Source organism: Ostrinia furnacalis, unplaced genomic scaffold, assembly GCF_004193835.3.
Source record: "Ostrinia furnacalis isolate ACB-3 unplaced genomic scaffold, ASM419383v2 OfSCF7341, whole genome shotgun sequence".
Classification (NCBI taxonomy): domain Eukaryota; kingdom Metazoa; phylum Arthropoda; class Insecta; order Lepidoptera; family Crambidae; genus Ostrinia; species Ostrinia furnacalis.
This window is the reverse complement of record NW_021137580.1, coordinates 503,831-521,825: the sequence shown is the minus strand read 5'-3', so window position 1 is coordinate 521,825 and position 17,995 is coordinate 503,831. Positions and strand designations below refer to the sequence as shown.

At 40.1% G+C, this 17,995-nt stretch overlaps 2 protein-coding genes across 5 annotated transcripts; one reads left to right on the top strand and one right to left on the bottom strand.

The window, feature by feature from the left end:
* The first annotated feature begins 52 nt into the window (after positions 1–52).
* On the top strand, positions 53–10,652 carry dre4 (SPT16 homolog, facilitates chromatin remodeling subunit dre4). Of its 3 annotated transcripts, none has more exons than XM_028320017.1 (18): positions 53–251; positions 322–432; positions 735–896; positions 1,240–1,539; positions 1,613–2,028; positions 2,108–2,252; positions 2,335–2,494; positions 3,107–3,115; positions 3,596–3,835; positions 4,510–4,708; positions 5,080–5,477; positions 5,880–6,093; positions 6,864–7,118; positions 7,501–7,648; positions 8,166–8,298; positions 9,184–9,403; positions 10,022–10,183; positions 10,474–10,652. In XM_028320017.1, exons 1-18 carry the CDS (start codon positions 183–185, stop codon positions 10,478–10,480), a joined length of 3,348 nt encoding a protein of 1,115 aa, XP_028175818.1. In that variant the 5' UTR covers positions 53–182; the 3' UTR covers positions 10,481–10,652. The 3 variants fall into 3 exon arrangements, with proteins under 3 accessions (XP_028175818.1, XP_028175817.1, XP_028175819.1); XM_028320016.1 differs by having other exon boundaries at positions 10,019–10,183; XM_028320018.1 differs by lacking the exon at positions 3,107–3,115 and having other exon boundaries at positions 10,019–10,183.
* A 39-nt stretch (positions 10,653–10,691) lies between these two features.
* Cox10 (Cytochrome c oxidase assembly factor 10) lies at positions 10,692–16,549 on the bottom strand. Of its 2 annotated transcripts, XM_028320020.1 has the most exons (9): positions 16,399–16,549; positions 15,997–16,109; positions 15,534–15,747; positions 14,955–15,150; positions 14,462–14,637; positions 13,737–13,756; positions 12,258–12,417; positions 11,476–11,610; positions 10,692–11,359 (listed from the first exon to the last, which is right to left on the bottom strand). In XM_028320020.1, exons 2-9 carry the CDS (start codon positions 16,084–16,086, stop codon positions 11,106–11,108), a joined length of 1,245 nt encoding a protein of 414 aa, XP_028175821.1. In that variant the 5' UTR covers positions 16,087–16,109; positions 16,399–16,549; the 3' UTR covers positions 10,692–11,105. The 2 variants fall into 2 exon arrangements, with proteins under 2 accessions (XP_028175821.1, XP_028175820.1); XM_028320019.1 differs by lacking the exon at positions 13,737–13,756 and having other exon boundaries at positions 12,258–12,437; positions 16,399–16,547.
* Positions 16,550–17,995: the final 1,446 nt, after the last annotated feature.

Genomic DNA, 17,995 nt, shown 5'->3' with positions numbered 1-17,995 from the left:
CACTGCTTTGGTGGTGTATCCGAAATCCTAGAGCCATAGACAAAATAGAAAGAAACAATATTTCCGACGCCCGCCATTCGTGTTTGCTGTCAAAAGCACTAATGTCGTGAATAAACTTTTGTTCGTTGAGGCGTAATTATCTAGATTATTGATATTAGTTAGGTTTATTATTACTATACACAATGTCTAATATATCTCTTGATAAGGAGACATTTTACCGCCGTATGAAAAGGCTCTATGCAGCGTGGAAGGTAATCCACTTTCAAAGTGTTTCCTCGGCCACATTTTGAATGATTTAACCACGAAATATGTATTTTACAGGCAGCTGCAGCAGATCCAAAGAGCGATGATGCCTTGGCGAAAGTTGATTGCCTGGTTTCATGTGTCGGAGTTGATGAAGATACCTTGTACAGTAAATCAACAGCTCTACAGGTTTGTTTTTTTGTTATGCCGAAGTTATCTTCAATAGGTACTGTGTAAGCTTTCCTGAGGTCAATAATGTAAGCAATAGACATGTTATCTTCTAAATACTGCTAGCTTTCTCATACATAATGAAATATCTAAGTGTTTTTGGGGTTATAACATGGCTACAAACAGACAATAATCTAATTAATTACCTACACATGTGACAGACATTATTTGTACTGAAAATTAATGAAATGTATTAATACATTCAAGAAAATATATTTATAGAAATGACTAATTTTAATGTATTTTTCTTACCTTTTTTTCAGACCTGGTTGTTTGGTTATGAGCTTCCCGATACAATCACAGTGCTCACAGAGCACAGCATGAGTTTCCTCGCCAGCAAAAAGAAAATAGAATTTCTTCGACAAATTGAAAATGGAAAAGATGAGTCTGAACTGCCCCCAGTTAAACTACTTATTCGAGATAGGGTGAGTACTAATTGCCATTATTATAATTGTCATCTTTAAGGTTTAAAAACATGTTATTTTATGGTCTCATCTTCAGTTGACTACTTGCATAACATTGTCCAGCATAGAAAATGTGATAAACATGCTCTTGAGGCATCTAAAAGTAGGGTTACTTTCTACGACTAGATTCATCAAACAAAAAACATTTGGATTGTACAACATTGTGCAACTGTTATTTATAAATATATCCTGTCAGTCCTAGAATCAACAACCAAATAGATATAGTTTTCTTTAATAAAAGATGTCTGGCACCAAGCTTGTGACTTGTAGATATAAATAAATTTTTATTTATTTTCTATTTTAGAATGATAAGGACAAAGAAAACTTTAATAAACTTATACAAGAGATTAAGAAATCAAAATCAGGCAAAAACCTTGGTGTATTTGCCAAAGACAATTATCCTGGTGAATTCTGCGAAAGTTGGAAAGCCGCTATGAAGGCAGAGAAGTTTGAAAATGTCGACATCAGCTCATCTATAGCTTTACTCATGGCGCCCAAGGAAGACCCGGAAGTTATCACAGTTAAAAAAGCATGCTTGGTCACAGTTGACGTATTCACAAAGTACTTGAAAGATCAAATCATGGAAATTATTGATTCAGATAAGGTAAGTACAGGCTTTTCTAGTTTGTTTTGGAAATGGATATTGCAGGTGCAGTAATTTTTCTCAACTTTTACAGAAAGTAAAACACTCAAAACTAGCAGAAGGTGTAGAAGCAGCGATATCAGACAAAAAATATGTGACAGGAGTGGACACCAGCCAAGTTGACATGTGCTATCCACCGATCATACAGTCTGGTGGCAACTACAGTCTCAAGTTCAGTGCTGTGTCAGACAAAAACCACTTACACTTTGGGGCAATTGTATGCTCCTTAGGTGCCAGATATAAGTCGTACTGCTCAAACATTGTCCGTACATTACTGGTCAACCCTACAGATGAGGTGCAAAGTAATTACAATTTTCTATTGAATGTGGAGGAAGAAGTGATGAAACATCTTGTTGCTGGTGCTAAACTGTCGTCAGTGTATGAAGCAGGCTTAGAATTAGCAAAAAAAGAAAAGCCTGATTTGGTGGATAACTTAACTAAAACTTTTGGGTAAGTTTTCTTGTACAACATTTTTAAATTAAAACTTTATTATTATAATAAACTTTATTATTAATTATAAACTTTGCAGGTTTGCAATGGGTATAGAATTTCGAGAGAGCTCTATAGTTATTGGACCAAAAACTTCAGTGGTAGCCAAAAAAGGCATGGTGTTCAATATCAACATTGGCCTAGCCAATTTGACAAATAGTGCAGCCACTGAGAAGGAAGGAAAGGTGAGAATCAGAACAATAATCTTCTGTCTTCTCAAATGGCTATATTATATTGCTAGATGAGTCACACCATAGTTATTTTCAGACATACGCACTGTTTATTGGTGATACAGTATTGGTAAATGAGGAGCAACCTGCTTCTCTCCTCACACAGTCCAAGAAGAAAATCAAGAACATTGGTATCTTCTTGAAGGACGACGACGAAGAAGAAGAGGAGGAAAAAGAAAATAAGACTGAAATTCTTGGTGAGTGTTTGAGGAAAATCAACATTTTGTTAAAGAGATAAAGTTTAGTTTTGCTTTTCTAAATTAAACGCCTTGTGCGCTTGTATATTTTGCCTATTTTGTAACTTCAAAATGAGGTGTGACACTCATTCTGCTATTGATAATTGCAGTCAATCCTGCTAGCAATAAGGGTAATTATCAATTGTCCTGTAATCTAAAAATCCTGTAATACAGGTATACTAAATACCTAGCATAGGCATCAGACTCACACAAGAATAAACATCAAACGTATCTTATACATTCACTATGTAATTCTGTTCGATTTTTTGTGTGAGTAAAATAAAGATTTATGTATTATTTATTATTAATTAACCATGATTCATCATGTGATTAAGGTGTTTCATGTTGAGACAATCTGACAATCTGTGTTTTTAATACTTATGTATTTGAAATAATAAGCTTTCCTTCAGCAAGCTAGTAAAGATTCTTCTCTTATTCATTAGCAGAAGCAGGAATTTTAAACTATTTCTTGAGTTTTAGGCCATGTAATAACTGCTCAGTAATAATATTTAATGAAACTGTGTTTTATATTTATGCATTCTTATTTACTTACATGCAATCATGGATGGATAGAAAATGGAGGTGAGTTGGAATGTTTTACTCAAAATGAGCACTAATTGCATGTCAAGTTGATTCCTGTGTTAAAAACTGAAACAATAGCTATTAGTAGTAATTAAGTTTAATTAGTTATAAAAAGGCCTTTCTTATCATTTGGTATTATTTCATTCAAATAACAGATGTATTTATTGATGAAAGAAAGGTCTTTTCATTGCTAATTAATAGATTTAGAATGATAGCATAAATTTTAGCCCCCATAAGAATATCACTTTAGTAGACCCTGAGTGTGGTAACATTTGATTCTTCATGTAGAAGTATTTTGACCAATTCTAAATTAAATTTGTGATAAAATTACAAAAGTGACTTGATAGTTAGTTCTTTGGTAGCAGTATTTTAAAAGTAATATTCACACAGTTATTACAACAGTAAATTGCATGCACAAACCCAACTGAATGCCAAAAAGCATTAAGTTGACGGAGTCGTATAATACTGGAGCGATTTCAGGCAGAGGCAAACGGACAGCGGTAATAGAGTCCAAACTCCGTACGGAACACTCTTCCGAAGAGAAGCGTAAGGAGCACCAGAGGGAGTTGGCGATAGCGCTGAATGAGAAAGCTAAAGAACGTTTGGCGAAGCAGTCCAGTGGCAAAGAGGGAGAGAAGATACGAAAGAGTACTGTTTCGTACAAGAGCGTCAGCCAGATGCCCCGCGAGAATGAGGTTAAGGAACTCAAGCTTTATGTTGGTAAGTATACCTCAATAAGTTCTAATAGTTTTTATGACTTAAAGTACTCTAAAACTACAACAACATCGTAATTTAGTTGTTTTGCTTTAACAGCTCTTGAGAAAGTTTTTTCTTCATCACCGAGTAGCAGAGGAGGACTATTGTGACCTTTTTATATTGACGCTCTAATAAAAGAAATTGAGAGAGAAAACTTACAGTAGTTCCATTCCACTGTCAAATATCCAGAACCTTTGAATAAGGCCGGGTTCCCACTATGCCGGACCGGCAGATCTCCCGGTCCGGTAAAATCGCCGGAAGGCCTAGCGGCGGTACAAATTGTATGAAGCTGTTCACATTATCCCGGATCCGGCTTTTTCGCCGAGCCCGGCATTTTTACCGAGCGTTTTGTCGCTACAAAATGCCGGCAAAATAACCGGACCGGAGTAATGTGAACGAGTTGCGGCCCACCCCGCCGCGCTCGTGCTTCCCGCCCCGCCCCGCCCGTGCTCCCCGCACTTCATTCGGCTCGGATTTCGGATCCGGTCATCCGGTGTAATGTGAACACCGTTGTCCGGTGTCCGGTTTCCGGCAGAAATGCCGGTCCGGCATAGTGGGAACCCGGCCTAAGATTAATTTTATTAAATATTTGCTAGAAAGAACTAGGAACTTTTTCTAATTACTTATCATATTTGTAGATCGTAAATACGAGACAGTAATCCTGCCGATATTCGGCGTGCCCGTACCATTCCACATTTCGACCATCAAGAACATCTCTCAGTCGGTGGAGGGCGACTATACGTACCTTCGGATAAACTTCTTCCACCCTGGCGCTACTATGGGCAGGAACGAGGGTGGGAACTACTCGCAACCTGACGCTACCTTCGTGAAGGAAGTGTGAGTATCTTATTCATACACAGACCTGTTCTGGAGATTTTTTTTTATCCTTAATCTTGTCCTGTATCTCACCTGATGGTAAGTGATGATCAGGCCGAAGGTGGAAGCGAGCTTCACCCGGAATCCTCAACCACAGAGGAACTGGCTATCTTACCTCTTACTGCCGGAACACAACAATGCTGTTAACATTGTGACAGACTTGCAAAAATGTTTCTTTGGTCCTATTGCCAGATCAGCTGGAATCTTATTTGTTTTCTTTTCTATTTATTCATTTCAGTCAGTTATTTGGTTGTCTATTGTGTTTTCTCTCGTCATCACTTATGACAATTCGATTTCCCTAATCTTCAAATTAAAATAATTTATTTTTGCAGCACATACCGAAGTACAAACACAAAAGAGCCGGGCGAGATATCACCGCCTTCCGCAAACCTTAACACAGGCTTCCGACTGATCAAGGAAGTTCAGAAGAAGTTCAAAACGCGAGAGGCAGAAGAAAGGGAAAAGGAAGATCTGGTCAAACAAGACACACTGGTTATGTCCCAAAGCAAAGGCAACCCCAAACTAAAAGATCTGTACATTAGACCTAACATCGTCACGAAGAGGATGAGCGGCTCTCTCGAGGCACACACCAATGGCTTCAGGTTCACGTCCGTCAGAGGCGACAAAGTGGACATACTCTATAATAACATCAAGAATGCATTCTTTCAGCCCTGTGATGGAGAGATGATTATACTTTTACATTTCCATTTGAAACACGCTATTATGTTTGGTGAGTGCTTTTTATATTGTGGTGATATTTCAGAAACTAATGTCACACGAAATTACTTACTTCTTTATTAGCTTGTTTACGTTCATAAGAGCCGCGTATTTTGTCTTATACGTGCTCGCTAAACCAAGCTTATACCTGTATGTATATGTTAGTCTGAAAGACTCATCGTATCTGAAAAACATAAATTCAGTAGCTGCTTCAACTCTACACTCTAATCCTCCTTGCAGAGTATAGGAGCAGTAAAAGTCCGGTCGCCGAGCAGATAGAATTTCGTCCAATGACCCCAAGCTACCCATCCTTGTCGTGCGTACGCCGTACACGTATTCTATGTGCTCGGCGACCGGACTTTAGTCAGTATTACTGTTCTTTCGCCAAAAACTACAACTGTCGTATCTTTCCCAGGCAAAAAGAAGCACGTGGACGTGCAATTTTACACAGAAGTGGGTGAAATCACCACCGACCTGGGCAAGCACCAGCACATGCACGACCGCGACGACCTGGCGGCCGAGCAGAGCGAGCGCGAGCTGCGACACAAGCTCAAGGTCGCCTTCAAGAGCTTCTGCGAGCGCGTCGAGAACATGACCAAGCAGGAGGTCGAGTTCGACACGCCCTTCAGGTGGGTGGCTGGTAGAGGCTGCACGGCGCACGCGACCGCCACCTGCAGAGCGAGCGGAGACCGAGGTTGAGGCTTGAGGTCGACTTGGCCTTCGAGTTGGTTCTTACTACCAATTTGAAGGACTTGTCGAACTCGACCTATTACTACACGGAGCTGGCTGGCGAGATCACCATTCGATCACTACCTCACGTGAGCAAATAAGATTCCCACTACCTAACCTGAATATACAGGAGTTGCAGCGGTGTGAACGATAGATGGAAATAGGTCACCTAAATAGTACCTAACCTGAGAAGTTTGAAGTTGAAAAGTTTACCTCAACTGTTTTGTGTGATTTGTTTATAATTTACTATATCTGTAACATAAGTCTTACCTAGTACGGACACCAGTCTCTAACAATAAAGTTATTAAGTATTTTGATGTATTCATAACAGTATTTTGTAATGACTATATTGTGAAAGAGAAATAAATAAACATTATTATTATACCTACGTCACAGTTCTAGCGCTTATCATACTAAAGCCCGGTTTCTGAGCACGTAGAATTTTGTCCAATGACCCCAAGCTACCCATCCTTATCGCTCGCGCGTAATTATGTTGCTGTAGCGCTCGCACACTCACTGCGGGCGCCCGTCGCGACAGCAATATTTACGCGCGAGCGATAAGGATGGGTAGCTTGGGGTCAATGGACAAAATTCTACGTGCTCAGCGACCAGACTATAGCTGTATTCAACATCGCCCAACTGAAAACTATACCATTCAATCTGCTTTTAGAGAGCTGGGTTTCCCCGGAGCGCCGTTCCGCAGTACCGTCCTCCTACAACCCACGTCAGGAGCCCTGGTCAACCTGACCGAGTGGCCGCCCTTCGTCATAGCCCTCGAAGACGTCGAGTTGGTGCACTTCGAAAGAGTCCAGTTCCACCTCAAGAACTTCGATATGGTGTTCGTGTTTAAGGACTACGCGAAAAAGGTGGCCATGGTCAATGCGGTGCCTATGAACATGCTGGATCATGTTAAGGAGTGGCTGAAGTGAGTGTTTATTTATTACAAACTTTATTGCGCATGATACAGAGTATAAAGAACTGAATGCAGTCTCATTTTATGGCAATCTTTACCAATGTTTGGGCCAAGCAGAAAATATCGACGAGTATCTTCTTATAGATCTTTTTAGTACCCATTTGAACTGCCGATGTGTGAGCATTTGCAGCGTCAGCTAATTTCAGGTTCTAAGATCAATTGAAGTTTTATAAATGTCTCATTATATGTCAAAATCCACCAATCACGCAGCAGTCAGACCCTACATCCACGTCCTGCCATCTGGCGGATTTTACAATCGCGAAAACCCTCATTAAATAAAAATTTAACAATCTTTTCCACCTTCTCAGAGGTATACAAATGCTTTCCTTTCCAGCTCCTGCGATATTCGCTACTCAGAAGGTATTCAATCTCTAAACTGGACCAAAGTCATGAAAACAATCACGGACGACATCGAAGGCTTCTTCGACAATGGTGGTTGGTCATTCTTGGATCCGGAGTCGGATGAAGAAAATGCTGCACAGGTTTGTACAAAACTCATCTACATGCTATATTTAAAGCGCACTTAGTGCCTGAGATATGGTACGGGAGGGGTAACATTGACATAATTATTATGACATGACAGAGCATACAAATCTGCCCCCCTAGACAAAACGCACTTTTTGATCGAATCGAAAATCGAATCCGTCAAAACTCCATACAAAAAAGAGGCTTTTCGACCACTTTTCGACTGGTTTGCGATTATAATTTGCACTTTGTCTAGACCCACTGAAGTCTCGCTGACGTTTGATCGTCACAAAAACACTCCTGTGCCGCTCCGTGGTAACTCCACTGAGTTAAAAGCTAGACCTATAAATACAGCAGTTTTTTAATTTCGTCCTTGATTAAATGACCTAGAGACTGAGAAGTGCAAGTGTGTTATATTCTGCAATGTTATTATCATGTCATGTAATCGCTATAGTTCCTTGCCTTTAAACATCTTTTCTAGAACATTGGCTTGGTAGACTTCGTAGATTTTTTTACTTCTTGTTTGTCCCACAGCAAGAGGAGGATTCTGAAGAGGAGGATGACGCGTACGAGCCCACGGACGCCGAATCGGAGGAGGAGTCCGAGGACGACTCGGAGTACGACTCCGAGGCCTCCGACGAGTCCGACGCCTCCGGGGACAGTGAGGGTACGTTATATTAGAGGCCGGTAGATCTATTCTCATAAATAAAACACTGGATACTCATCTTTCACATTATATTGCCTTATTTTAGATACGATTCATCACTTAGCACAAAAGCGCGCGGAGTCGTCTCCGCGCGTCCCTCTCTTCTGACGTTTGATGCTAGCGTGACATTGACGTATTGTCAATGTCACTATGACAGCATCTCATTGGCCACAACGATACCGTTATTTTAACGTTTTAGATTTTTCATAATTAACAGTTACAACACTATGAAAACTTTACATTCGCTAATATTTGAAACTGCTCGTATTTTTTATAAGTCAAGCATCTGGTGAGCCGTTTCAATGAGGGTTTTCGCGATTGAAGGATCCGCCATATGGCGATACGTTGACGCAGGGTCCAGATGCTGCGTGATTGGTTATTTTTGACAGGACATTGACAGATATGTCAAAATCCACCAATCACGCAGTGCAGCGGTCGGACCCCACGTCCGCGTCCCGCCATCTAGCGGATTTTTCAATCGCGAAAACCCTCATTGCTGGTATTCTTGAAATAAGCATCTGGTGATATGTTTCATCAACCCAGTGCCACCTGGGTTGAAACTGCTGAAGCGATGTTTCCATGCATTTTTACAGCTTTCACTTCGGGCTACACTTCTCACTTCCACGACATGCTTACGGCAGTCAAATTTATTCGAAATGCCGCATTCACAGATCTAGATTGATGTCCAACATCTATTTATTCCATTACTCCTTATCATGATTAGGAATGACATGAACAACGCTTGCTTTGAAGTTTGAACGACTTGTAAGGCGCTAGTGCTGCCTTCTAGCGCCAGAATGTAAAGCTAAAGTATAGCTTCTTCTAATTCTTTCCTCCCCATTCCAGAAGAGGACGAAGAGTCCGGCAAGGACTGGTCGGACTTGGAGCGGGAAGCAGCCGAGGAAGACAAGAAAGAGCGCGGCTACGAGCGCGAGGACTTCGACGGCAAGCGCAAGGCCGGCCGCGACCGCCCGCGCTACGACGACGACCGCAAGAAGCACAAGCACGACAAGTCGCACGCGCACAAGCCCTCTAGCCACAAGAGCCCCTCCAAACATAGCAGCAGGTGACTATACTAGCTAGCCTTTGAAGTACCCGCGAATTGAGACAATAGAAATCAATTGTTACCGCTGTCTTATACGACCGCTTAGGCCCAGAACAGACGGTGAAACGCAACTGCAACGAAACTGCAACTGCTAGTTACTTTTGAGTTGCATCTAAGTTTCTGCCATAGCGTCCGTTGAGAGACCACACATGACGCGACTAGTTTGAAACTTTCAGTCTCAGTTTCATTCATCAGAATGATCAGAAAGTTGCAGTTGCGTTTCACCGTCTGTTCTGGGCCTTAGGGTTTGATGAGATAGATTATTTTTGGAATATTCAATATTATTCATAATTAATTATCATTACATAAAAATCTACTTGCAAACTGAAAAATATATTTTGTGCGAACCGCAATATATTGAAAGGTTTGTCTGGCAAAATAATAAAACCATGACCAAACCAATCATAAAACCTGTCCTAATGGTTTACGTACCGGACTACTATTGCCAGTCCAGGGCCCATCCGCGATGTGGTATTTGTAGTACCGCTTTGTTTAGTTTGGGATTAGATGACGCAGTGTAATATTAATCTAATACTTAACCATAAAATCCACTAAAAATTACCTATTTTTTAATAGCAGTCCGTCGAAGAACCGCGACAAGCACCACAAGTCGTCCCACCACTCCGAGAAGTCGTCGCACAGCAAGTCCAACGGCGACCACAAGAAGCACTCCGACCGCAAGTCGCACAAGCGCTCGCGCGACGACAGCCGCGACCACGAGCGCAGCTCCAAGAAGCCCAGGTCGGTACCAGACCAGTATTATATTTAGCATAAATACAACTGGTGTGATAAACCTTTAAATTGTCTTACTTTAAGATGATAATTCAGGAAGCTTCCTAATCTAGACAAAAGCACAAATAAGATGTTTATCTTGATGTTCTAATCCGGTACATCTTTTACTATCAAGTGCTTCGCGGCTATCTTCGTTCTTAGCATTACAAACTAGCTATGTAAAATTCTTCAAACACAAGTCATAATTTTTTATGTTTTCTGTAACATTACAAAAAGCTATAACATAATTTTTGTTGCAGGAAATAAATTAAGAATCAACATTATTTTGGAGTTAAACGGGTTCCCCTGGCACGCGGCTCGCGACTTCGGTTTTAAGTTTAGATACACCTGCCCAGTGTCCGTCTGCATAATGTTCAAAATCTGATAGCCTGTATGTTCTTTGTATGTATGTAGATTATTTTCAATTCCATCGATAAATGAATGTAATTTAAATTGCAACACAAAAATAAACATAAGATTTATTATTTGGAAATTTCATTTATTCCTGTGTCATAATAAGTTAAAGGAACTACTCATTCAACAAAGTTAGCAATATAACAACTGAATACGCCTTTATGTCCACAAAACAAAGAAGAGTAAAAGATACAAGCAATAAAAACTAATTATTCTATGCAGGAATGCATAAGTATTACAGCAGTGTACCGAAATCAAATGGAGAGCAATAAAAATATCAAATAAAACGTAATTCTATCCCATAGAACTACAATACTAAGTACAAAAAAAAGTTTCTTTGTCCTGTGGATATAACAAAAAATCTCGCGGTTAACTGATTGATAACTTACATCACAATCTAATTGAATCACATAATTAAATTGTACATTATTTACAACAAAAATACTATATCTACGTCCACGTAGATTGTTAAAAGCTATCAGTTTTCTGTTGATTGCTCTGTCTCCTGAGCGGCGACTACAGGTCCTCGCGGCAATACTGATATCCTCTTGGATTCCGGCAGCTTACTGACGTCCAGCGCCTTCGACGGATCCTTTTGCTCCTGCGTATCGCTCGAGCTCAAATACTTCTTATTGACTAGCATAAGTAACATAAGCGCGGGCAAGTGTATTAGAGAGAATCTAAATAGCTTTCTGGAACTCCCACTGTCTGATTTCTTGTAGAATTCCCATGCTGAAACAAAAATAACATAAATGATTAATTAATTAAATATAGCCTTGAAAACATATAATTCAATGCACATTTTCCTCATAACAAACTTGGAGTGTGTGGTTAGATTAGACACTTACCTAAGTACATAAAATAAATATTTAACGGGAGCGATTCGAGCGCAAACCACTTGTTCGTCACTTCAAGGTACGGCGACGCGAGACAGATTCCTGTGATGATCCCAGTGTGTCTGAGCGCCACTCTTCTGCATAAAGCTGAAAAAAAGAATATATCAATGAAATGTCATTTCTTATCTTCTTTTACTGACCTATTCTATTTGTCTATTTATAAGTGGAAATTTAACAATGACGTAGACCTGTGTAACTACTACTGAATCTATTTTCTGCAATCTCCTGCTCTGATCATGATCATGAGGGATGTTACACCTTGTCGTTGTTTACTTATGTTCGAGATTAACTATGTCACTGTTCATCTCGTTTTGCGCGAGAGGCGATCTGGTGAAGGCACAGATCACAGAAACTAAAGGGAGATGTGAAAAAGGGGCGGGGCCGGTGTCGCAGCAATATGCCCAAAAACAGAACACATTCATTTGTCCAGCAGTGGACGTCATTAAGTTGAAAGTGTTGAAACGAGAGCATTATGTTAAAATTGTCGAAAAAAACGACTTGTCGTGCAGGGGAAGGTTGAGGGCACAAGAGCGCGCGGCAGGTCGCCAATGCGCTGGACTGACCAGTTCAAAACCGCACACAATGGTCCACTCCACGAGTGCACAAGAAAGGCTGCAGTGCGGGAGGAATGTCGACGGATTGTGAGACTTGCCACCGGACCTGGTGTGACGACCACGACCACTCTGGCAAGAGTGTAGCGACGAAGAAGAAGAATGTTAAAATTGGATACATACCAGGGTCAGTGACCGCCATCATCCGGTACCCGGCGCGCGAGTAGTCGGGCCGCAGGTTCCAGGACAGCGCGTTGAAGTGCGGGAACTGCCACGAGTACAGCAGCCCGCCCAGCACCGCCGCGCCCGCGTCCAGCCCGCCCGCGCACCCCGCCCAGCCCATGAGTGGCGGGATTGCGCCCACTGGGGGAATACAGGGATAGTGTGAAAAGATGTTTAGACGAAAGCAGGCCTATGGATCACGCCCGGTGGTGGAATAAAGGGATAGTGTGAAAGAATGTAAAGACAAATGATAAAACGATCATGTAAAACGATATAAAGAAGACAAAGGCACATAGAGCTAAATAACAGCCGATCAGGGGCGGGATCGCGCCCACTGGGAGAATAAAGGGGTAGTGTAAAACGATGTTTAGACTAAGGCACAGAGTTAAAAACTATGACTAGCTAACAGCGCGACGGGATCGCGCCCACTGGGAGAATAACGATCATGTGAAACAACAGTGTAAAGACAAATGATAAAAAGTTCATGTAAAACGATTTTGTCTTCTTTATATTATAAAGAAGACAAAGGCACATAGAGCTAAATAACAGCCGATCAGGGGCGGGATTTCGCCCACTGGGAAAATAACGATCGTGTGAAACAACAGTGTAAAGACAAATGATAAAAAGTTCATGTAAAACGATATAAAGAAGACAAAGGCACATAGAGCTAAATAACAGCCGATCAGGGGAGGGATCGCGCCCACTGGGGGAATTAAGATCATGTGAAACAAGTACAACAGTGTGAAGACAAATGATAAAAAGTTCATGTAAAACGATATAAAGAAGACAAAGGCACATAGAGCTAAATAACAGCCGATCAGGGGCGGGATCGCGCCCACTGGGAGTATATAGGGATAGTGTAAAACGATGTTTAGACTAAGGCACAGAGTTAAAAACTATGACTAGCTGACAGCGCGACGGGATCGCGCCCACTGGGAGAATAACGATCATGTGAAACAACAGTGTAAAGACAAATGACAAAAAGTTCATGTAAAACGATATAAAGAAGACAAAGGCACATAGAGCTAAATAACAGCCGATCAGAGGCGGGATCGCGCCCACTGGGATAATAAAGATCATGTGAAACAACAGTGTAAAGACAAATGATAAAAAGTTCATGTAAAACGATATAAAGAAGACAAAGATAAGATAAGATAATACTTTATTGCCTCGTTTTTACATGCTTTACAAACAGAAATACAAACAAAAAAAATACAAAGGCACATAGAGCTAAATAACAGCCGATCAGGGGCGGGATCGCGCCCACTGGGAGTATATAGGGGTAGTGTGAAAAGATGTTTAGACGAAAGCAGGCCTATGGATCGCGCCCACTGGGAGAATAAAGATCATGTGAAACAACAGTGTAAAGACAAATGATAAAAAGTTCATGTAAAACGATATAAAGAAGACAAAGGCACATAGAGCTAAATAACAGCCGATCAGGGGCGGGATCGCGCCCACTGGGAGAATATAGGGGTAGTGTGAAAAGATGTTTAGACTAAGGCAGGACTAACAGAGGCGGGATCGCGCCCACTGGGAGTAAACAGTGATCGAGTGACAAGATGTTTAGTGTAAGGCAGGCCTATCAGCGGCGTGATCGCGCCCACTGGGAGTAAACTGATCGAGTGAAAAGATGTTTAGACAAAGGCAGGCCTGACAGCGGCGGAATCGCGCCCACTGGCAGAGTATGGGTTAGGGATAGTGTGAAACCAGTGTTTAGACAAAGGCACATCGCAAGCGGCGGGATCGCGCTTAGACTAGGCGCAGACCACCGATTTTTGTTGGCCGATAGTTGGGCCCGATTTTAATTTGTATGAAGAATCGGCCGATACCAAATCGGTGTAATGTGCGCACTTCCATACATGCACATACTGATCAACTGCCCGACTTAACGAAAAATCGATGGTCTGCGCCTAAGCTTACTGGTAGGGTATAGGGATCATGTGAAACGACTAAGGCACATTAAAAACTGTGAACAGCTAACAGCGCGACGGAATCATGATCACGTCTTGATAGAGACAGTATAAAGGAGTTAAGTTTACTTGTGTGTTTAGATTTAGTGTAGGCTGTGTAGGTACATGATTACATTGAGGTAAATAGTATTGATTCAAATGTCTTCCTGGATTCATTTCATTCATTCAAAGGCGACTCATCCGTTTACTTACCTACAGAGCCCAACCATGTGTTCAGAATCGACATCCTCTTCATAGGAGTATAAACTGAAGTATAGAGGATAAGGTTTCCAGCCCCTAATGCAGCCGTCAGCGGGTTCACGCCAAAGTACAATAGTCCGAGGCCTGTCGCACTGGTCGCGGCCGCGAAGCCGATTGCATGCGATGGCCTGTAATCAAAAAATTGAGACATTTAATATTAAATTGCATAAAAAACCTGCAGACAGTCAACTAATGAAACATGGCTATCTGATTCATTCAGCTATTTTATTCTTAAGTACTTAACAAACTTCATCTCATATCTCATGGACTGATTCAAAAATGTCCATTGTAATCAATATGAGAAGTTTAAAACTTCAGGAAAGAAGTTTAATTCTTTTAAAGCCATCTGAAATTGGCAGGGTAAGTGTGTAATAATGTAATTCATAAAACTTTGACCTCATTTGTATACTTAACATTCACATTGCAAGTACAAAACTTCACTTACTCTAGCAATCCTTTCACAAGCACGCGGTTCTTAGTGCGCGACATTTGCGCGTCGAAGGGCACTTCGTGGTATTGGTTGATGGAGTTGGCGGCGGCGGATACCAGGCCAGTTCCCGCGGCGGTCAGCAAGAATGTCGTCAGCTCGAAGGGAGCCGGAGCCAGCGCATAACCGGCCATGGACGTCATTACCACGAGAGCTGAATGAATGAGTGAAAATGAAATTCCAATTCATCTGAATTCAAATTAAGGGGTTCTTTTCAGCACAGTTGTGGGAGTTCTTTGCTGATTCTAAACAGCAATAAAAACCACAAACTTCTTAAAGATAAATCTTTTAAAAATAAACAAGATAGCTCACAGAGAAGAATGAACACAAGAAAAAATTTATTACATTACACTTTGAATATACAATTTTACACAAAAAGTAAAAATTTTATATAGATAAGTTTTGTGAACACCACAACTAGGAATTTAACTTGTAAAGTTATCAATCTAAATATTAATATTTGCAATGCATTCATAATATAAAACATGAACTTATCAAAGTAATGGAGTAGGTAAAAAAAACATCAATCACACTTACAAGTCAACCGAAATTTGGACAGCATCATACAATACTGTCCCAAATTGTTCTTTCTGTCCAGGGACGGGGTTTCCTTCCACACCCGGTTATCCTGTGGCACATTTTTGCCTTTTTTAGTGCTGGTGGGCGTCTGGCTAAGGGTGGTGACAGGCAACTGACTTTTCCAACAACTTGTGGTTGATATTCGTGCAAGCTGCTGGGTAAGGGTTCCATTCTGTTGATATTAAAGTTTATTAATAAGACAGAACCAAAACTTTTTTAAAAATCAACACTTTTATTAAATGACTGTATAAAAGACTCAGTAGTAGCATAAAGGCATTAGACTGCATGGTAAACAAGTAATGGTACTTTAAGCAATAAATTCCAAACCTTGTTGCACAATGTTTTTAAATTCACTGTGTAAAGCCATAATACAATAGGTAATTTGTAAATATTTTAATGAGTTACTAATCATCAGAATTACCCCTATTTTTAGCAGCACAGATCTGGTGGACATGCCCATAGCACCATGTTTGAGGCAAAATGTGCATTGAAGCACTTTGATGTAAGACATAGTGGTATCTTTAAGTCATCATCCTGAAAATTAGGCATACAGCCACAATGTTAACATGATAAGATCATGCTTGATGAAAATGACATGCTTTGACTATAAACTATTAAAGTAATGGATTTATAATTTTAAAATGTTGGCTGGTAAACACGAGAATAATTCCATTTACACAAATCATATATCATAAAAGGTTTCAGTAAAAAATAAGCACCAAGTTACATAATAAGGTAAATGTTTTGCTAAGACACAAACATGTAAACGGACGTACAAGTGTATGAAAATTGTAAACTTGAAAAATATCAAACTATCACGCACCTATGAAATTTAACTTAATATAAATAAATATAAAGGTCGAATAATATCACACCACTATAAAAAAATGCAATAAACAGGATAATTCAAATATTGAGAGGTTATTTTTCAGATAACCCCGTCTGAAAGACGTCTTCACAAGTGACGTTTTACTTTTTTTTAACCCTCTAACCCTAAAATGTTCAATGGTTCTAGCGGAAAAAGATAAATAAAGTTTCTTGTCTTGTTTATAACCATGGCATTAAGATTGCAGAGAATCAATACTTTTTATTTGCATATGGCAATAATATTATGACATAAATATGTTGCCAAATTAGTGAGATATTACATTTTTTTGGGGTAATTTTTAAGGGTAGACGGTACGGAGATGTTGGTCTTGTTAGAATAGTGGTACAGTCGTACTAGAAAAGTAAAAGTTTATAATACGAATTATTGCACAATTAGTATTGATTATTAGATTTGTATTATAAATTAATAAAAACGTATTTTTGTGAATAGGCCAATATTTATATTCTCTTAACAAAAACTTGAAGAATATTATAAGCCTTCAATCATCAAGTTTTTTAAACTCTTATACAAATTCACACAAGATTCCATAAACTTTGAATTCTTCATTCTTCCTCCTCGGCTGAACGTTGTGCCAATAGCCATTAATGAATAGACTTGTGGCGACGCCACTACAAACTAGTGACCAACAGATGGCGCTATCACTACTTCACTATGGCACACTCCGCCGCTCATACAAACCTGCATCGCGGTGACGGAGTTTTAGATCCTGCCAAAGTATATATAGACAAACCAAGATGGTGTAAATTGGACCTTGGTCCCCGAGCACAACACCCGCTCGGAAGGAAGCACTAACATCTAGCTTCCTTATTGTGGACGAACATCATATCCCACAGACTACAGCTGCTAGAAATCCACTTAATTCTTTATTTTCTTTAAGACACTTTTGCTTCATCGCTTTATGGTCGGTAGGATAATTTCTCATTCTTCAATCATTCGTATTTAAAAATAAAATATTGTTTGGCGAAGAATAGATCTTCCCAAACTTGTTCTATTGTGACGCCCCTTTGGAGTTTGCAATAGGAAGGTAAAGGGAAAAACCTGGAAAATAATTTTGTTAGTTATTAAGAACGAAAACAAAATATAAGGATGAAAGAAATATTTGTTTTTCTTCAGTTAATGGTCACTAATTATTATTAGAAGGACGTGTATACTTTTCTGAGTATAGCCTCTCAAAACGAGGCTCAAGTTTAATTAGAAGGACGTGTCATACTTTTCTGAGTATAGCCTCTCAAAACGAGGATGAAGTTTGGAAATTGCCACTCTCATATTCCTTTCTCTACATTTATTTTCGATCGCTTAACGACACATCTATCATCACTACATATAAAACAAAGTCGCTTTCCGCTATCTGTCCCTATGTTATGCTTAGATCTTTAAAACCAACCACACAATGGATTTTGATTTTTGATGCTTTTTTTTAATAGATAGAGTGATTCAAGAGGAAGGTTTATTAGGTATACTTAGCACCTGTGCGGAGTCGGGGCGGGTCACTAGTGTGATAATAATTTAGGGCAACGTACGGTTTGGGAAG

Excerpts from the sequence above, each read along its gene's own strand:
- dre4 (XM_028320016.1), top strand. The coding sequence starts at position 183 with ATGTCTAATATATCTCTTGATAAGGAGACATTTTACCGCCGTATGAAA. Across the intron at positions 252-321 it reads GGCTCTATGCAGCGTGGAAG|GCAGCTGCAGCAGATCCAAA; the intron begins GTAATCCACTTT and ends TGTATTTTACAG. Across the intron at positions 6,094-6,863 it reads GAGTTCGACACGCCCTTCAG|AGAGCTGGGTTTCCCCGGAG; the intron begins GTGGGTGGCTGG and ends ATCTGCTTTTAG.
- Cox10 (XM_028320020.1), bottom strand. The coding sequence starts at position 16,086 with ATGTCTTACATCAAAGTGCTTCAATGCACATTTTGCCTCAAACATGGT. Across the intron at positions 11,611-12,257 it reads GATGGCGGTCACTGACCCTG|CTTTATGCAGAAGAGTGGCG; the intron begins GTATGTATCCAA and ends TCTTTTTTTCAG. Across the intron at positions 11,360-11,475 it reads TATTTATTTTATGTACTTAG|CATGGGAATTCTACAAGAAA; the intron begins GTAAGTGTCTAA and ends TTTTTGTTTCAG.